Consider the following 17,222-nt stretch of genomic DNA (forward strand, 5'->3'; position numbering starts at 1 on the left):
GTAACTCTCTGTTTACCATTCTGAGAAACCCAGACTATTTTCCTAAGTGGCTGCATCACGTTATAATCCCACCAGGAGAGCATGAGGGTCCCAGTTTGGCCCCATCTTTGCCAATGCTTGTTATTATCTGTCTCTTTGATTCTCGCCATCCTAGTGTGTGCCAAGAGGTAACTCAGGATTTTGATTTCTATCTCCCTGGGAGCCTCCCCATTTTACAGAAGAGGAAACTGAGGCTCAGAGATATGAAGAGCCTTGCTGGAGGTCCTGAGGATGTCCCTCTGTGTGTAGGGACAGTGTAGGTGTCAAGGAGGGATCAGCTGGGTGTGAGGGACTCACCTGAGAGCCCCAGAAGTACACGCCCTCAGGCAGATCCTCAGCAGGACCATGGTGGGTGGGGCTCTTGTCAGGGATGAGCCAAGGGGGATCCGAACCCAGGGCATGATGGGAGAGGCAGTGAGGTTCGGCGGGTAGGGGAGCGATGGGGGGGGGGCAGTCCAGTTGTGGCAGAGCAGAGTTCAATAACTGGGTGACCTTGAGCAAGCTACTTAAGCTCTCTGATGCTGTTTCCTTGAATATAAGAAGGTGCTGGCAATCCCTGTTGAGGGCAAATGGGATCCCTAATGGGTCGTAACTCACCCTCCTGCCCCAGAAACACACCCTGGAATCTCAGGGTCGCACGCACTGGGAGACATGGGTGAGAATACCCTCAGCAGTGTTGCCGAGCAGATGGGAACACACATTCTTGTCAACAGTAGGAAGAATCAGTAAGTTAAGTTGTGGGATATACATGCATTCATAAAAATGGACAAATTACAGACACGCAACAACATGGATGGATGTCCCCAGCAGAGGGGTGAGTGCAGGGATGGATGGGCTGTGACTCCATGCATAGAAAGGTCTAAATGATAGACAAAACTCAACTCCATTGCTAAAGATGACGTATATTTAGGTAGTAAAGCTGTAAAAAGCACATGAAAAATGTGCCTCCCATAGAAGTCAGGGTGGTGATTCCTCTCTGAGAGGGAGGAGAGGGTGTGAGCAGGGAGACACACGGGCTGGGCTGGGGGCTTCTGTTCTGGAGTGCTGAGCTGCATAGGTGACAGGCTCACCTTGATCTGCTTTCTAAGGTATTTACTGAACAAACAGTGTAAACATGTCTTATGCACTCCTCTGTGTGTGTATCTCAAAATCTAAGAATAATTCAAGCACCCGGTAGCTGGACAAAGGCCGGTTTCCCTTTGCTCTCTATCTGTGCCCAGCCAACTTCTTGTTCTGTGCTGGGGTGGGGTGGGGCGCCCAGAGCAGGAGTGAGAAGCTGCTGAGTGAGGCCGGCCCCTCCCCCGCCACACTGCTCTAGATACAAATGTCCCAGAAAGACACGGCCCAGAGGTTTCTTGAAACCGCTTTATTCAGGTTGGCTGGTAGTCACGGATTGGATCATGTGTACAGGTTACCCACACACCCCTGGGCAGAGCCCTCGGCCTCTCCCACATCCCAACTCCATCACTGAGGGGCGGCCAGAGGTTTGAGCCAGTTCCCAGGGGGTGGTGGGCCCAAGAGAAATATTTACAAATTACCAGGGGGTGGGTGTCCCCCTAATCAGAATTGTGAGGGGATTGGTATTGGGGGTCCTTTGGCTCCCAGCAGCCCCAGGCCCTTGGGTGGGTGTGGCTTGGGCCCCAGGAGGGGGCTGGGATATAGGGAGCTGGCAGAGGGGGGCTCCTGGGAGAGCCTCGAAGACCCCTGAAGGGGTCCTGCTGGTGCAAATCTCTGCATAGGGCCACTGGGTCAGAGGGGAAAGGCCCTCCTTCAGACTTGCCATGTGAAGGGGCAGATTCCTGGTTCCCCCACCTCTGTGGACAGTGGGACAGTGAGCTGTTTCTTAGGTATAAGGAAGCTGAACACGAAGAACCCCCTGACCCAGGAGGCCGTGGGGTATCTCCCTCTCCTCCCAGGATGCCTGTGAGTGACCCTGTTCACAGGCCATGGGCAAGGAGATCCAGGCTCTCCTGGGGGCTCTGTGCCTCTGTTCTTCGCCAGGGTAGAGGCCCAAGTTCTGCTCAGAAGATTCCAGTCCAAATTCAGGGAGGGGCCATAGTCCACACCCCCAGGTTCAAGCGGAGGATGATGGGGAAGGAGGGAGAGGAAAGCTGGGAGGCCCCGGCTCGGGACAGGGCGGGGGACAAGCAAGCAAAGCAAAACACTGGACTCCACGGAAGCTGGTGACAGAGAGGCAGCCTGGCCCCGGCATGGTGCCCGCCCCAGCATTTGGGGTGGTCGTCCCCTTGGCGCACAGAGCCACCTTCTCCGAGCCAGGTCACCGCAGGGGTCTGAAAAGGAAGGGTTGGGCAGGGTTTACATGCTGAGCGAGGGAGTGGTGGGCAGAGGGCCGACGTGGTGGCCACAGGCAGTCTTGGGGATGGGGAGGCAGCTGGACCCAGGCAGTCCTGTCCCCAGCGGTCCAGCGGCTCCTCATGCACTCTGTACAGCTGTAGGTAGGGGCGTGGGGCAGGTGGGTGGCCGGGTAGGCATCAGTCTAGAGGCTGCAGGCCTCCTCCTCCACAGAACGCTTCCGCAGCTCCTTGCCTGGCTTCGGCGGGGGCGGGGCGGGCGCGGCAGGTGGGGCTTCCGGCAGGTGCAGAACCGAGTTCTCTCCGGGCTGCACCCGAAGGTAGGCCTTGACCTTGTGGTGCCGGGCCTTGCCGTCACTGAAGTCGATGACACGGCACTCGTAGGTGCCTTCGTCCGTGGGCTTCACCCTTGACAGACGCAATTTGTGGGAGATGTTGCTGCCCACCACCTTGACCACCTGGGGAGCGGGAGAGAGAGACCATGACCTGGCCATCAGGCAGCAGCTGGGAAGATGGAGAGCATTGGTTCTGGGAGTCCACTTGTAGCTCAGGGGCCCCAGAGACACTCCCACAAGGGCACCGAGAGGCTTGCGGGAAAGTGAGTCAAATAGCAAAAAAAAGTAGAAACCACTTCAGTGTCCATCAACAGCACGAATAAGTAGGCGGTGGTTGATTGCATGAACTACTGCCCAACAGTTAAAAAGCCTGAGCTAGAGCTGGGCTCCCAGACACGCGGACGCAGGGAGGAAGAAGATCTCACGGCACAGCCCCTGCGGGGCCAGGCCGTTTCTGTAAACAAACGCATAAAAACACTTGGTCCTGGCTTTGGAGACATGTGTGGGCAAGTGTGGAAACAGACTGGAGGGAATGCGGGGGTCCCAGAACAGGGGCTGAGTCTGGGCTGGAGCCCAGGGGAGGGCCGGGGAGCCGCGGGACATGGCAGGGTCAAGTCTCAGCTTTGTGTGAAAGGTCCTACTGCCTCAAACACACAAACACACAAAAAAGAAGGCTGATCGCAAACATATCAGCATGCTAATAACTTCACACCGTTCTCAGGGATCAAGAGTGTCTGTGCTAGTTGTCTTTGTACTTTGGCTCTTTGCTTCTTTATTTATTTGATTAGGTTTTTACATTTTTATTTTAAAATTGAAATATACCCTGGAGGCAGTAAAGAACATAGAGTTTGATGGAATTGTATCCATGCACACCTGTGTGACCGCTGCCCAAAGCAAAGCATGGGACACTCAGAACCTTCTAGAGCCCACCCTTGTGGCTCTTCCTCATCAACACCCCACCCACCCTGACTTTTGTCACTCCAGACTAGTTGGGTCTGTTCTTGAACTCTTTTGTCTGTGGCCACTTTCTCAAAAGGGAATATTAGTGAGGCTGCTCCATGTTGTTTGCCCCAAACTCTGTGCTTTTTCACTGCTGAGTAATATTCCATCGGAGAAATAGCCCACAATTTGTTTATCCAGCCACCTGGGTGGGCACGTGTGGGTGGTTTCCAGATCAGAGCTCTTAAGAACAAACCTGCAGTGATTATAATGCTAAAAGTTTTTCTTCAATGAAAAGAGAAGAGGCAATTGGCCAGTTTTATAAGATACATGGCTGGGGAAGCCCGGGGAAGGGCACAGGGGACTCTGTGATCTATCACTGTAACTTCCTGTGAGTCCACAATTCAATGTAGGAAGTTAGAAAGTGGGAAGGGAGGTGGTGGGCCTGGAGAGGAAAGGTGGGAAGAGGCTTCCATCCTTCCCTGGCCCCTTCTTATTTGCCACTGAAAGGACACCCCCCTCCCCCGCCTCCTGCAGCCCATGCCCTGCCCACACAGAATGGGGAGATCGGTCCCCAAGCCCTTGTCCCTGACCTCACCACCTGCCTCCCCACCTGGCATTACTGTAGGCTTTCCAGGCCCAGGCTGGAGCTGAGTGGGTGTCAGCCCTACAGCCCCAGCCCTATTGGCCCCTTACTCCCCTGAGTGGGGGGCGGGCATAGAAAATCAGCTGTCGGATTCTTGCCGCAAGCCCCAGGTCTCGGAGGGTTGGTCCCTGCAGGTCACCCTTGCCATGAAGAGGCCGGGATGCAAAAGAGGACAGTCTTCACATCTGCAGTGCGAGGCACATGCACACTTGACTTACAATATCTCACTGACCTGCTCGGACCTCTGGCCTCCTTTCAACTCCTCCAAACGCCAAGCTCTTTCTGATCTCATGACCTTTGCGCGTGCTGGTCTCTCTGCCCTGGTGCTCGTCCCCACCTGTCTTCACCTGTTTGACTCCTGTTCATTTTCAACATCACCTCCTCCAAGAAGCCCTCCATCACAACCCCCTGTTTAACTTCTTCATAGCAGTCATTACAGTTTGAGATCCAATTGTCTTGTCTGTTGACTTGCTTTTTGTTTCTCTCCGTGGCCAAACTATAAACACCATGAAGGCAGGGAAGATATCAATTTTGTTCATCTCAGTGACCCTCCAGGGCCTTGTGCCCTATAAACGACAGCGACAACATTTGTTGAATGAGTAGATTCCCTCTAGGTCCTTCTTCCTCCATGTTAAGTGGTAGCCAGATATCGTGCTTTCTAACTTCACGTACACATGACTATACCCACTTTACAGATGAGGAAATGAAGTCTCGGAAAAGAGGAGAGGCTTCCTGCGGGCAGTGAGTCTGCGAAGGGCAGAGCTGGGAACTAAACCCAGGCCTGACTCCATGCATGCTACGCCTCCAAATAGTATGACCGGTTCATCCATGGTCACCCAGGGCTGGCAGGGTCAGAGGGGGCATGTCCCAGGCTCCAGAAGGGAAGAGGAAAAGTAGGTGGGCAGCGGCAAGGAGCCTGCCCGTCTGAGACCTCCAGCTGGCCATCACTTCCACGAAGCAGAAAAAATGTGGGCTTCTGGTGGAGCAGGAGGCATGAGGTGGGACACAGGCAGAGCTCCCGGAAGGAAGCAGCGCGAGGCTCCCCCCAGCCGCCCCTCTTGGCGTGGGGCTGAGGACCGGCCTCCCCTGCCCAGCCATGGGATTGGCCCAGCTGGAGGCCACAGGCCCTGCTGATTCCATCACCTCTGACCAAGGGCACAGGGAGGCCCTGTGGCCCTGCCATGCTCTCAGGCGAGTTAGGAGATGCTGTTGCAAATGCACAGCGGGGAGCGAATTACCTCAACATCTGTTTCCCTCACGGATATTAATTATCCTTCATTTGTCAACCCTACAAGGCGCTAATGGAGTAATAATGCGAAGCACTGGGAGAAGCCGCTGCTAGGGAGGGAGCACCAGACGCAGCCCACCCCTCCCGCCCCAGACCCCAGGCGAGGCCCTCCCCCGACAGTCTGCGCCCCACCCCCACCCCGTGACCCTGTTGCCCCCTCACCAGCAGACAAGGTGGCCCTCAGGAGAGGGGAGGAGGGAGTCGGGGAGGGAGCTGGGAGACTGTGTCTGGCCTGACTGACTAGTCACCAGCACCCAGGCTCCCCGGATGCGTTCTTCCTGCACGTGGTGGACATTCAGCAGACGCCCGCTCTGAGCTGGGTGCCGGGTGCTGGGTCACTGCTGGGAACCAGCCAGACCCCAGCAACGCTGCATGGACTCACAGACAGCCAGACCCCATGCTGAACCGGTACTTCGGGAAGAGTCAAGCATGAGACACGGCTCTCTCCGGCCCTGGTGTCTATCCCCTGAAGCACCATCGAGAAGGCAAAGAAAAAACCCACAGCAGCCGTAACAGCAACACAGGGGGCCAGTGTTTACCGAGCCCTCGATCGCGGAGAGGTAATGGGCTAAAAGCTTCATACATCTTTTTTAAGTCCTGCAATCACCCTGTGTTATAGGCCCTGCCAGGATACCCTTTGTATGGTGGGTCAGGAAACTGAGGCTCAGAAAGGTAAAGTACTGGGCCCAAGGCCACCCAGCTGGGGACATAGATATCTGGGGCACCTCCCATGACCAATAAACCACAGGGCTACCTTTCACTCCCTCCTACCTCCTTCCCCAGCTCCCCAGCCTTCCTTGTCTTGGGGGAGCCCGGCCCATCCTCAGAGGCATATTCAGTGGGAGGGCAGCATCCTACGCCAGCTTCTTGGATGGGAAAGGAGCAGCCTCTTGGATTTCCTCATTCACACACTGCACGGAAAACTCTATGGCCCAGCTGTCCAGGAAGACCGGAGAGGCCAGGAGGAGAGGAGACCCCGCACCGAGGTCTGGCTATAAATCATAATCACCTGGGCACAGGCATCGACAGGCCTTCGCGTGTAATTAAGCACCTAATTATGCTGAAAGAGACACGGCGAGTCCATGCCGTGACCAAGCCCAGCCTCCTCCCTGCTCATCCTGGACCCGGGCCTTTCTGGGCATGGCAGGGGCACCCCGGGGCCCTCGAGGTTGGGGTCTTTCCAGAGCCAGGCCGGGAGGAATGAGTCATGCTAATGTATGTTCGTGGGGTCAGACCTCTCTGACATGTGGCCTTATGGCTGAGACTGCGAGAGACAGGGAAGGATGGTCCCTGCCCCAGGCCAGGACCTGCTCTGAGTTCTGCCACTCCCAGGCCTCCATCAGCAGCTTCCAGACACTTCCACCAGCCCTCCCTGCCCCACACCGTGTGTTCACAATCCAGCTCAGGGTCCCTCTGAATCTGCACCCCAGAAGGCCTCACCCACTCCAGCCAGACCCTTCCAAGTCATCTCTGCCCTTGCTCCTTGTGCACGCTGGCACAGTCTGATCCAGAATTCCGTGCTCTTCCTTCTCACCATCACCGGGCCCCTCTCTTCCCCTCCAGAGTCCAGCCCCCTTGCACCGACTAGGGACCCAGCTTCTCCCATCTGGTCATCGTCCCAGCCTCCTCCCAGGCTCCCTAAAGCCACCGTGGTCCCTTCTGATCTGCTCTCCATGACAGCCAGACAGATCTTTACACATAGAAGTTTCATAAGAAGTTTTCACTCTAGTAACCACTGTCATTCAGATAGCTGATCTCTAGGACTTCCCAGGGTACAAGGTGATCTCGGTACAGGGATGCGAGGTGCTGGCCCCACTGTGTCCTCAGCACTGCTGACTCGGATCCTTCCCAGGGTTACCGCTGCAGCCCCAACAGGCCACAGAGCCCTCCTACACCAGGCTCTGGGAAGTGGAAGGTATTTCCTCCCCCAGAGCCTGAGGTCCCTCGGCACCCAGGACACCTCGCTAGTACGTGACATGAGCTCAGCTCCCATGGTGATTTTCAAAGTAGGTCCCAACAGTTTAAAATCAGGAGCTGTCCATCATCATCAGGACTTTTAGAAGACAAGGAGTTACGGGGCCAAATTCCTGCCTGGCTCAGCTGGATCCTACAGATACAGGGCCTGGGTTCTAGGCTCTCCCCATGAGCCACCTTGTGCCTTCAAGTCCCCTGTATACATACGCATACAGGCATAGATGCATGGCGTGTTGGCAAGTCTGCATACCAAAATCTGTGTCTGGGTTTATACCACTGTTGGCCTGGGTGCGTGACAGTCATTCAGTTATTTATTGGGCACCTACTATGTCCCAGATGCTGTACTAGGCTCTGGAAATGTAACAATTACTCAGGCAGGTCCAGTCCTGGCCCCACGGAGTCTGGGGGTGACAGGGGACGGATATAAAACAAATTCACACATGGATGATTGCAGATAGAAATGCAGCCAGGACAGAAATGGGATGCCGGCTGAGCCACAGGGTTAAGGGAGGCATCCTGAGCTGAGCTCTGAAGGAAGAGAGAGGGACAGTTTTCTGGGTGGAGGAACTGCCCGTGCAAAGGCCAGGAGGTGGGCAGGAATGGGATGGTGGCAAAGCAGCCAGAGCTGGGAGGGGAGAGGGAGTTAGGTCAAGCAAGATGAGACAGCCCAGTGGGCAAGCAGAATGAGTTGAGCAGAGCCTTGAAGGCCATGGAGAAAAGTCTGAACCTTCTAGCCTGCAGGAAACCGGGCTGTGCATCTGTTTCCAGGTGTCGGCGGACTCCACGTCTGTGTATTTAAGAACTGCCGTGTGTGTGACACTGTCTGGACAAGGAAGTAGCCGATGCCTGTGTGTGAGTTTCCTCCCCAGACCCCCGGAGCCCCAGCTGGAGCAGGAATTGTGGGGGCTGTGGGTCGAGAGTGATTGCACCATCACGCGAGCACATTTATTTTATTTAACTAATTAGCATCTTCGCATTCCCCTCACGTGGGGCCTAGCAGCCTCGAATTCTAATCCTCTAAGTCCATTAGATTATTCTTCCCTTTGCCTGAGACACTCCTTAAACCCCAAACAAAATCCCAGGGGAGATTGCTGCAGGCGTGTTAATGTATACACAGACCTCTACCCACCCAGGCTTAACCGCTGGGTGTCTGGGCAAGGAAGGGGGTATTGCCGATGGCTGTGCCCTTGGCAGAGGGGAAGGGGCAGGGGTGTAGGGGGAGCTGCGGCTGTCCTAATCTGGAAGTGGCTGGAATTTCCAGACCCCAGCTGGGAAGGGCCTTGGGCAGACTGCACAAAAGTTGCTGTAAAGGCCCTTGTTCTCTAGTCTGCCCACCTCCTGTTCAGATGGTTGTAGGAGCCTCCCTGCCTCAGTTCTCCCATCTTCACTACCCAGCATGGAACCCCCTTTGCCTGCTGGGGCTCGGTCTTTGCACTGTGACTTCTGCTCTGCGGCAAGGCTCTTCTGAACATCTGTGTCTCACTGGCCTTGGGGTCCGGAGCTCCCCCACAAACCCTTGAAAAATTGTGGAAGAATCAGCAGAGAAGAGTGAATTTGGAGGTCACTCCCTGCCCCATACTCACTCATACCCCTGTGGACACCTGCATTTCTGATGTCGTTAGTGGACTTACTAGCGACCTGGCGGACCTGATACCCCACACACCGATCCAGTCCTCCTGCACAAAAACTGGCGCTCCCTGAGCCCCCACATGAGGCCCCAGCAGAGTCTAGGGACAAGGAGCTCAAGCCCTGAAGACAGGTAGCTCAGACACATCATGGCAAATCTTTGAGCCCTCTAAGCCTCAGTTGCCCTACCTGTAAAATGGGTGAATGCTTAGCTGTTCCCTACAGAGTTGTAGCAATGATAAAACAAGTCCATGTAGAAGACCTGGCCAATCCCCAAATCCTTAGGCTGTAGTTCTCAGCTCTAGGAGAACCTCATGTCCCACCTCAGCCCTGGGAGCCACATGACCCAAGTGACCGTGACATGACCCCAGTCAGTCATGATGGGCCAAAAAAAGCCAGCTTGGTCCCATTAGACCCTGTTGGTTCCCCAAATTAAAAATGTTGCTGACAGAGCCACAAAGCATCCGGGCCACCCACAGCCTTGGTCCTGACAGGAGAGAATGTGTCTTCTCTCCCACTGTCATTTTTTATGCCTGTCATTCAATGAACCTGAAAAATCTGCATCTTTTAAAAAACAGAACGAAGCTGGTTTTTCCCCCCTTTCTTTTTTTCTTCTCCATCTTCACACCCAAACTCCCAGCTGAACTGGACCCTTTTTTTTTTTTTTTTTTTTTTTTTAAATTACAGCTGTGTCCTCCATTAGAGCCCTTGCAAGAAGTCATTACCAAAACTCACACTTATTTTGGTGGCGTCCTTCCCTGTGTCTTCCTGCTGAGATGCTTTTAGCTGTCGGGAGGGAGCAGGAGGGGCAGAGAGAGCAGAGACAAGGCGTTAGCATCGTGGGGTGGGAGCACGGACAATAGCTAAGATTGTAGCTTCCAGGAGGACAAGCGATGCTCACGGGGGTCCGGAGTTGGGCGTGCCTCGGCTCTGTGTCACCTCGGGGCGGGCGTGGGGGGTGAGTCTGAGCCAAGGACGATGCAGAGGGTCCCTGTAAAGCTGCGTGTGCTGTGCATTTAGATAGGTGAGGATCTGTGAATTTGCCTTCTGAGTCTGTTGGAATGTCTGTCTCTACACTTGGGTCTCTGCCTGTGAACGTGTTCGTTCCTAGGTGTATCATACCCGTGGTCGTGTGTTTGTGGCAAATCCCAACAGTGTCCTGCTCACACACTACTCCCTGCAGTCCGACCGCCCATGCAGCCAACTGCAGAAAACCACAGGCTCTCTGCCTCCGGGCTTCCTTGGACCCCCACCCTCCCAATCTGCCTAGTCCTCTGAGCCCCGTGAGGCAGACTGAGATTGTTGGAGAGTCGACAGCCCCCAGGAGCAAGACAGAGTTTAATAGGCATTTGTGAGGGGCACCTGGGTGGCTCAGTGGGTTAAGCCTCTGCCTTCGGCTCAGGTCATGGTCTCAGGGTCCTGGGATCAAGCCCCGCATCGGGCTCCCTGCTCAGTGGGAAGCCTGCCTCTCCTTCTGCCTGCTGTTCCCCCTGCTTGTGTGCTCTCTCTCTCTCTCTAATACAGGCATACATAAAAATCTTTAATATGTATTTGTGAACAAATAGAGGCTATTTCATGAACATGCAAGCATATGTGAGCACGCCCATGTGTGCGCATGCAGGTGTGCGAATGTCCGTGCTCGTCAGGGAACGAGCGGGCAGATAGGCACGTGCTCGTCCATTATTTGCATTTACCCCCGTGTAAGAATGGAAGGGACTTTGTTTGGGTTCCCCCAGAAGCAGACCTTGTGACAAAGATTCAAGTGCAACTGGTCTCCCCAGGAGGGGACCCCAGGGAGCATCAGGAGGGGAGTGGGCGGAAGGAAGTCAGTAGTGTGCGTGTTATCCAGCCGGGACCACCGTGGGCAGCCAGAACGGATTCCCACAGCCTCCTTCACCCTCCCCCACCGAGGGAGAGCTTGTAGAACTCTCTTGTCACCCCGGCTTCGGGCAAGGCTGCTGGGGGATGCGGCCTCTAGCTCCGTCAGTCATTGCTGGGCTGCCTTGCAGGCCAGTGGGCTCTGTCACCCAGAGAAGATTCTGAGGCAGAGTGGCAGGGCTAGGGGTCGGTCGTGGGGTTGGTGGCAGGCGTGTGCACCTGGCACCAATAGCATCCGCTCCAGGGAGGGCGTGTGCAATGATGGGGGTGCCTGCTGTGCCCGGAACCCTTGGCCTCAGTTTCCCCACCTGTACACTGAAGGGAGGGCCTCCATGCCACCGCCACCCTGAGTGTTCAGCCTAGTTCTGCCTCCTGCTCAGAGCGCAGCAAAACATCCGCACCCTGGAGGCCAGGGTGGTCCCAGCCCCGCTCAGGGGTCTCCCCAGGGGCTGTACCTGGTTCGAGGCCCACGCCTGCTTGTCCGTCCAGTCCCTGTGGCTCCGCACGTACCACCACTGGATCTCCAGCGAGTAGGAGGGCGAGCCGCTGCCGCGGAAGGAGCAGGCCATCTCCACGTCCTCGCCCGTCCGCGCCGTCATGTCGTGGGGCGTCTCTGTGAACAGGGCTGTGTGGAGAAGCGGGTGAGGAGTGGCTGGGGCTCAGGAAACAGCAAGGCCCATGGGCGCTGGGCTGGCGGTTCGGGGAGAGGGTGGGAGCAGCCGGCTGGGAGTGGGAATGGCCCGGCTTCATGAGGGGCCCCTGGAGGAGCTCGGCGAGGCTGGACAAGGGTTGTGCGACAGCAGCTGGCAAGACATGGGTACGACGGGGCAGGTCCAGGGCCCTGAGGGTCCCACATGAGCTGGGTCTCTATCCTGGAGTCTGTGGGCGCCATGGGAGACCCACGCAGGGCAGTGAGGGATCAGGGGAGGGCTGGGTTGGAAGGCGGGAGCAAGGAGGCCTCGGAGGAGGTTGTGGTTTTCATCAATTCTTCCAGATTTTTCTAGTCACCCCCACTGGTCTCCCTTCCAGATTCTTCTCAACCCCAGGGCCCAGGAGCCAGTGCCGCAATTTTTGTAAAACCAAGTCAGACCAGGCAAACCCCCTGCTCAGAACCTGCTCTAACTCCCCACTGCCCCTTGGATAAAGCCCACCAGGTTGGGGTTCGGGGCCTGCCCACTGCCCCGTGCTCTCCTCTCTGTCCTGTGGGCATGCCTCGCTTTCCCCTCACTTTTGCCCTGACTGTGCCCAATGCTGGGATGCTCTATCCTTGGTCTCTCTTTGCCCAGCTGGCTCCTTCAAGTCACTCAGGGCTCTAACTTGACCCCTTTTGACTTTGACCACCCAGAGCAGGAACCCCGTCACCCGACCTCCTGGCACCCCCCCCCCCATCAGACCATATATCTGTTCACTGCATGCACTGCCTGCTGAGCTCCATGAGAACAGAGACCTGGAGGGTTTGGGGCCGTGCAGTTCCCAGCACCCAGCAGGCTCTCCGTGACTAGATTGAACATTCTCCATCCTCTGAGGGCCCCCAGGGTGCGCTGGGAGCCACATCTGCCTCCTGTCCTCCACAAGGCCCAGCTCCCCAGGAAAATTCCGAGGCAGGTGGTTCCCCCCTACCCCCCACCCAATGACCTAGCAGGAGCCCCACCCCCTCCCCCCCCACACACACCGCCAGGTAAATGAGAAAACAAATCCCCATTTAATGTGGCCCGTACCCCTCCCTGCCATATGTTCTGTCTCTCCTCTCTCCAAACAAATATTGTCCTGAGATGTAATGAGAATTCTTTCCTCTTCTCAGGAGAGATTATCTCGCCCTGGAAAGACGCCTGGCAACGTGCAGGTCACCTGGGGAATGTGTGTCCATCAGTGCTCCCAACCCCGGCCCCTCCTGGATGCTGCAGCCTGCAGGGGGCCTGTCCTCCCCAGTGGCAGATGTGCCCCCAGCCAGTCCCAAGGGTCCCTCCTGTATGTCCCCTTCCCCGAGCAACTTGGGGCGGGATGAACAGGGAGCCCTGGGCTGGGAGGTAGGGGTCCTGCTCCGGGGGCCACTTGCCTCCCACCCCTCCCCAGGATTCTGAGGGCTTTGAAAGCATCAGGATGGACAAGAACCTCCGTCGGGAAGCTTCTGCTTTTTCTGCTCTACACGTGGGGTTTCCATGTGGAGCTTGACTCCAGGAACTGGTTTCTGGACTAAGAGGAAGTTTGTGAGGTTCCTAATCCCTGAGGTTAAAGGTTTATGAGGCGCTTTCTGGAGGCTTCCCACATTCCGCGAGGCTGGGAAGGACTGGCCGCCATCCCATGGACACAGTCTGTTTAATGAGAATGGCTGAACTACTGAACACAAGCCCAGTGAGGTGCGAGGTGCCCTCACGTACAGTCGATCTGAAAGTTGGGACTGTCCTTATTCCCACTGGGCAAGAGACAAAACCGGCCCATGCCCGCTTTTCCCTGCTGGGTGCCCAGGCCCCAACCTACAGAGTCATCCTCGAACCCCCTCACCCTCCCTTCTAGCCCACATTCAGTCTGCAGGGAGCCCTGGGGACGCCACCTCCTGAATGTCTGCAGAATCCCACCGCCACCCCTGTGCTGGACCAGTGCCACCACCTCCTGCCCATAGCAGCGCAGTGGCCTCCTCACTGGCCTCCCCATGGCCATCCGTCCTCCAGACAATATCTTTGCAACTGGTCAGTGAGAGTTACCTCCGCAAAACATAAACCGATGCCGACTCCTTCTTTCCTCAAAACTCTCCTACGGCGTCTACCATGAAAGGGAAGGGCTTCCATGTTTGGGTCCGTCCCCTCTGGTGCCAGCTTCTGCTTTTCCTCTGCTTATTCTGTTCCCGCCACCATGGCTTCCTGGCTGTTCTCTGAACATTCCAGTTGAGATCCTACCTCAGGACCTTTGCCCTTGCTTGGTATTCCCTTTGGCTGGAACACTTTCCCCTCGACCCCAGATTCCCACATCGCTCCCACCCTCCCCTGCTTCAGGACTCTGCTCAGACGTCACGTCCTCAAGGAGGCGTACCCTAACTACCTCATGTACATTACGTCTCTCGCCCAAACCCATGCTTCAAATTACTGTTCCCTTTAAGACTTTATTGGTGCTGTCCGACAAACTTTCTGCAATGAGGAAAATGCTCTATATCTGAGCTAATCCAGAAACCACCAGGCACACATGTCTACTGAGCACCTGAAGTGTGGCTAGTGCAGATGAGGAACTGAATTTTAAATTTAATTTCATTTTAATTCATTTAAAGTTAAACAAATAGCCACTTGTAGGTAATGGCTACTGTACCAGACAGCACCGTGAAAACGCTTCTTTTGTGTTTATTGTCTGCTCTCCTGGGAGAAGGGACTGTCCCTGAGCCTGCCTTATTCACTGATATATCCTCAGCTCCTAGAACACTGCCTAGCACCTAGTAGGTGCTCAGTAAATACTTGCCGAGTGAACGAAAGGACAGATAAGACTGGGCGGTGGTGGAGCAGGGTCTAGAGCCAACAGGTCCCCACCTTGAGCATCCTAGGCCAGGCCCAGCCCCCCTCACCTTCCCTGATGCCAACCTGCCAGCTCAGGTAGGACTGCAGGGCGCCATGGAGGCTCTGAGCCATCAGGAGGGACTGAGAGAGGATCACAGTGAATGCTTGGCCCCTTCTCCTGGAACAGCTGAATTTTGCCTTGATCCAGACCCAGTGGCCTTTGTGAAGAGGGAAGGAGGAGAGTTGGATCCAAAGCAGCCAACTGTGAGACCTGGCTGGCTAAGGGACAGTGAGAGGGACACAGCTGTGACCTTCTCCAGGTGCAACTACTGAGCCACAGGAATCAGAATGTGCTCACCATTTTTCCTCCTGCACCTGGGTAGAAGGGGTCCAGGGCTGTAGGACAACAGATTAGGAAGGCCGGAGCCGGCCCTGGAACCCGGGCCTGTATGACGCCACCCCCCGCTTCTCCTCCCCTAGAGATGTGTGAGTGGAGGAAGCATGTCTGGCCAATAGGTATGTGGAGGGTCTCCTGGGTGGCAGGAAGGGCAGAAATGGGCTTTCCCTGGGTGGGAACTCCAACGGGGGACCTGGAGAAGGGCCAGGCCTTCATCCACCCTAGCTCAGCTTCCCCCGCCCACGGGCACCCCCAAACTGAAAACCCAATCCTGGCCCACTGGTTCTTTTTACTGATGTATCAAGAAAGGCTCAGAGGGGGTGGGGTCGGGTCTGGCCTGGCATCACACAGCAGCCAGGGGACAGCAAAGTCAGGTGCCAGGCCCTGAGTCCTTCATCAGGCCCTTTAACTCTCAAACACACTTGGGGGACGACCCCTTCACCCAGGGGGCACCTGTCCTCTCCCTTGTCCCAGTAATGGCCCTCTAGAGGGCGCTGTCCAACAGCCCAGAACGCAAGCCAGGGTTGCAGACACATGCAGAAATTGCCATTTTCTAGTAGCCACGTTTAAAAAGTTAAAAAGAAATTTTTTTAAACAGATGAAATTAATTTTAATCATGTATTTTATTTAACCCAAGATATCAAAAAAATTATTTCGACATGTAATAGAAATGATTAATGAGATATTTTACATTCGCTTTTGCTCTAAGTCTTAGAAATCCAGCATGAATTGGACACGATTATAGTACATCTCAATTTCGACAAGCCACATTCCCAGGGTTCAGCTGTCATAGGGGCGGGGCACGTGTTGGCAGGTGAATCCTTTCTCCCCATCACACGTCCCCATTGCTCAAGAGAGGCAGCCAAGGCCCAGTGCAGGGCAATGACCCTTCCAAGGCCACACAGCAGAGTTAGGATTTGAACCCAGGCCTGTCTGACACCCACGGCCATGTTCTTTCCAGGGTATTTAAACTCTGTCTGGTTGCAGCAGTCTTTCTTAAAAAGTAACAGTCTAAGACGGTCAGCCTTATAGGGTCCTATGGGGCAGGCTGGGGTGCGCAAAGACTTGGAAAAAGCATAGAGGAGGCATTTCACCCCTAAGGCAATCAGGGAAGACTTCTCAAAGGAGGTGCTGTGCTTCCTGCCCACCCACCCCAGCTCCAGGTGGGGACATGGTTTGGGGCCAAGAGTGGGGAAGGGCTTTGGGGAGGAGGCAGGATAGAAATCTGGCTGCAAGGGCCCCTGGAGCCAGGTGAGTCGTCTGTGTGTGCAGAAACCAGCTCCCTCCCCCATCAAAGTAGACTCTTGTCCCAGGGTCTCTCTGGTCCCCTCAGATCCTGCCAGGAACTGCTTAGTTGGGATGGGGGAGGGCCCCCAGGATCCCGTTGTCTCCAAAATCAGTGATAATAGGGGCGACGTGTCTGCAAGACAAGTGGGGAATGAGGTTCCAGGCATTTGAGGGCATAACCCGAGTCTCCCTGTCCCCGGGCCTGTCCCAAGGAGCCCCTGATGGAGAAGCGGTGTATGCCAATGAGCATCCAGGGCACAGGGCTGGAACCAGGGATGGAGGACTGAGCCTCTTTCTGCCAATGGATGGGCTGTGTGGTCTAGGGAGTATCTCTCCCTTGTTCTGAGCCTCAGTTTGCTCGTCTGTTCAATGGGGGTCGGTGCTGAAGATCCGAGAACCCCACCAGCTCAGACAATCTGGGGGAGAAGGTGATGTACTAAGAGCAGTGTCCTGGGCACTGGGAAGGGGAGGGGTCACTGCTACTTGGGGGAGGAGGAGCATGTCAGGCGGGCCCTGAGATGGGTGAATCCTGATAGGCAGAGGCAAGGAGAAAAGAAATGGTGTGAGCCAAGGCAAGGGGGAGGGAACTCCAGGAAGCTTTCTCATTGTTTTTAAAAAGAATCCATACCATTTATGAAGCATCTACTACACGCCTAGCACTATGCAGGCACTGTCTCTAAGACTCTCTAATCCACTCATCCCCATCCGACAGATGAGGAAAATGAGGCTCAAAAAGGAGGCAGGACTTGTCCGAGTTCACACAGAGCTGGGTTTTGAACCTGGGTCTGACCAGCAGTTGGGACCAAGCCCCAGAGCTCCATCAGCCCCCATCAGGATTTAGTCTGAATTATCAGGAAAAGGTCAGCCACCAGGCTTCACACCTCTACATCCCACTTGCACACCTCCAGAGATGGGGAGCTCAGCTCCTCACACCTCCACTAGAAGCAGGCAGCTCTAACCAGCAAGAGGTTCTTACTCCCTGTCCCAGGTCTGTGAGAAAGGATACCCCATCAACACCAGAA

At 55.5% G+C, this 17,222-nt stretch overlaps 1 protein-coding gene across 1 annotated transcript in view; it reads right to left on the reverse strand.

Moving 5' to 3' along the window:
• Nucleotides 1-1,390: 1,390 nt before the first annotated feature.
• The window catches only part of VSTM2L (V-set and transmembrane domain containing 2 like), a 34,144-nt gene continuing 18,312 nt past the window's right edge, over nt 1,391-17,222 (reverse strand). Inside the window, exons 2-4 of the mRNA XM_032350703.1 lie at nt 11,493-11,662; nt 9,895-9,945; nt 1,391-2,809 (exon numbers count right to left, since the gene is read on the reverse strand). Of these exons, the coding sequence (XP_032206594.1) occupies nt 2,537-2,809; nt 9,895-9,945; nt 11,493-11,662 (494 nt within the window). The 3' untranslated portion in view covers nt 1,391-2,536. The remainder of the gene's footprint in view (nt 2,810-9,894; nt 9,946-11,492; nt 11,663-17,222) is intronic.

This window comes from Mustela erminea, chromosome 7 (genome assembly GCF_009829155.1).
Source record: "Mustela erminea isolate mMusErm1 chromosome 7, mMusErm1.Pri, whole genome shotgun sequence".
Lineage (NCBI taxonomy): Eukaryota > Metazoa > Chordata > Mammalia > Carnivora > Mustelidae > Mustela > Mustela erminea.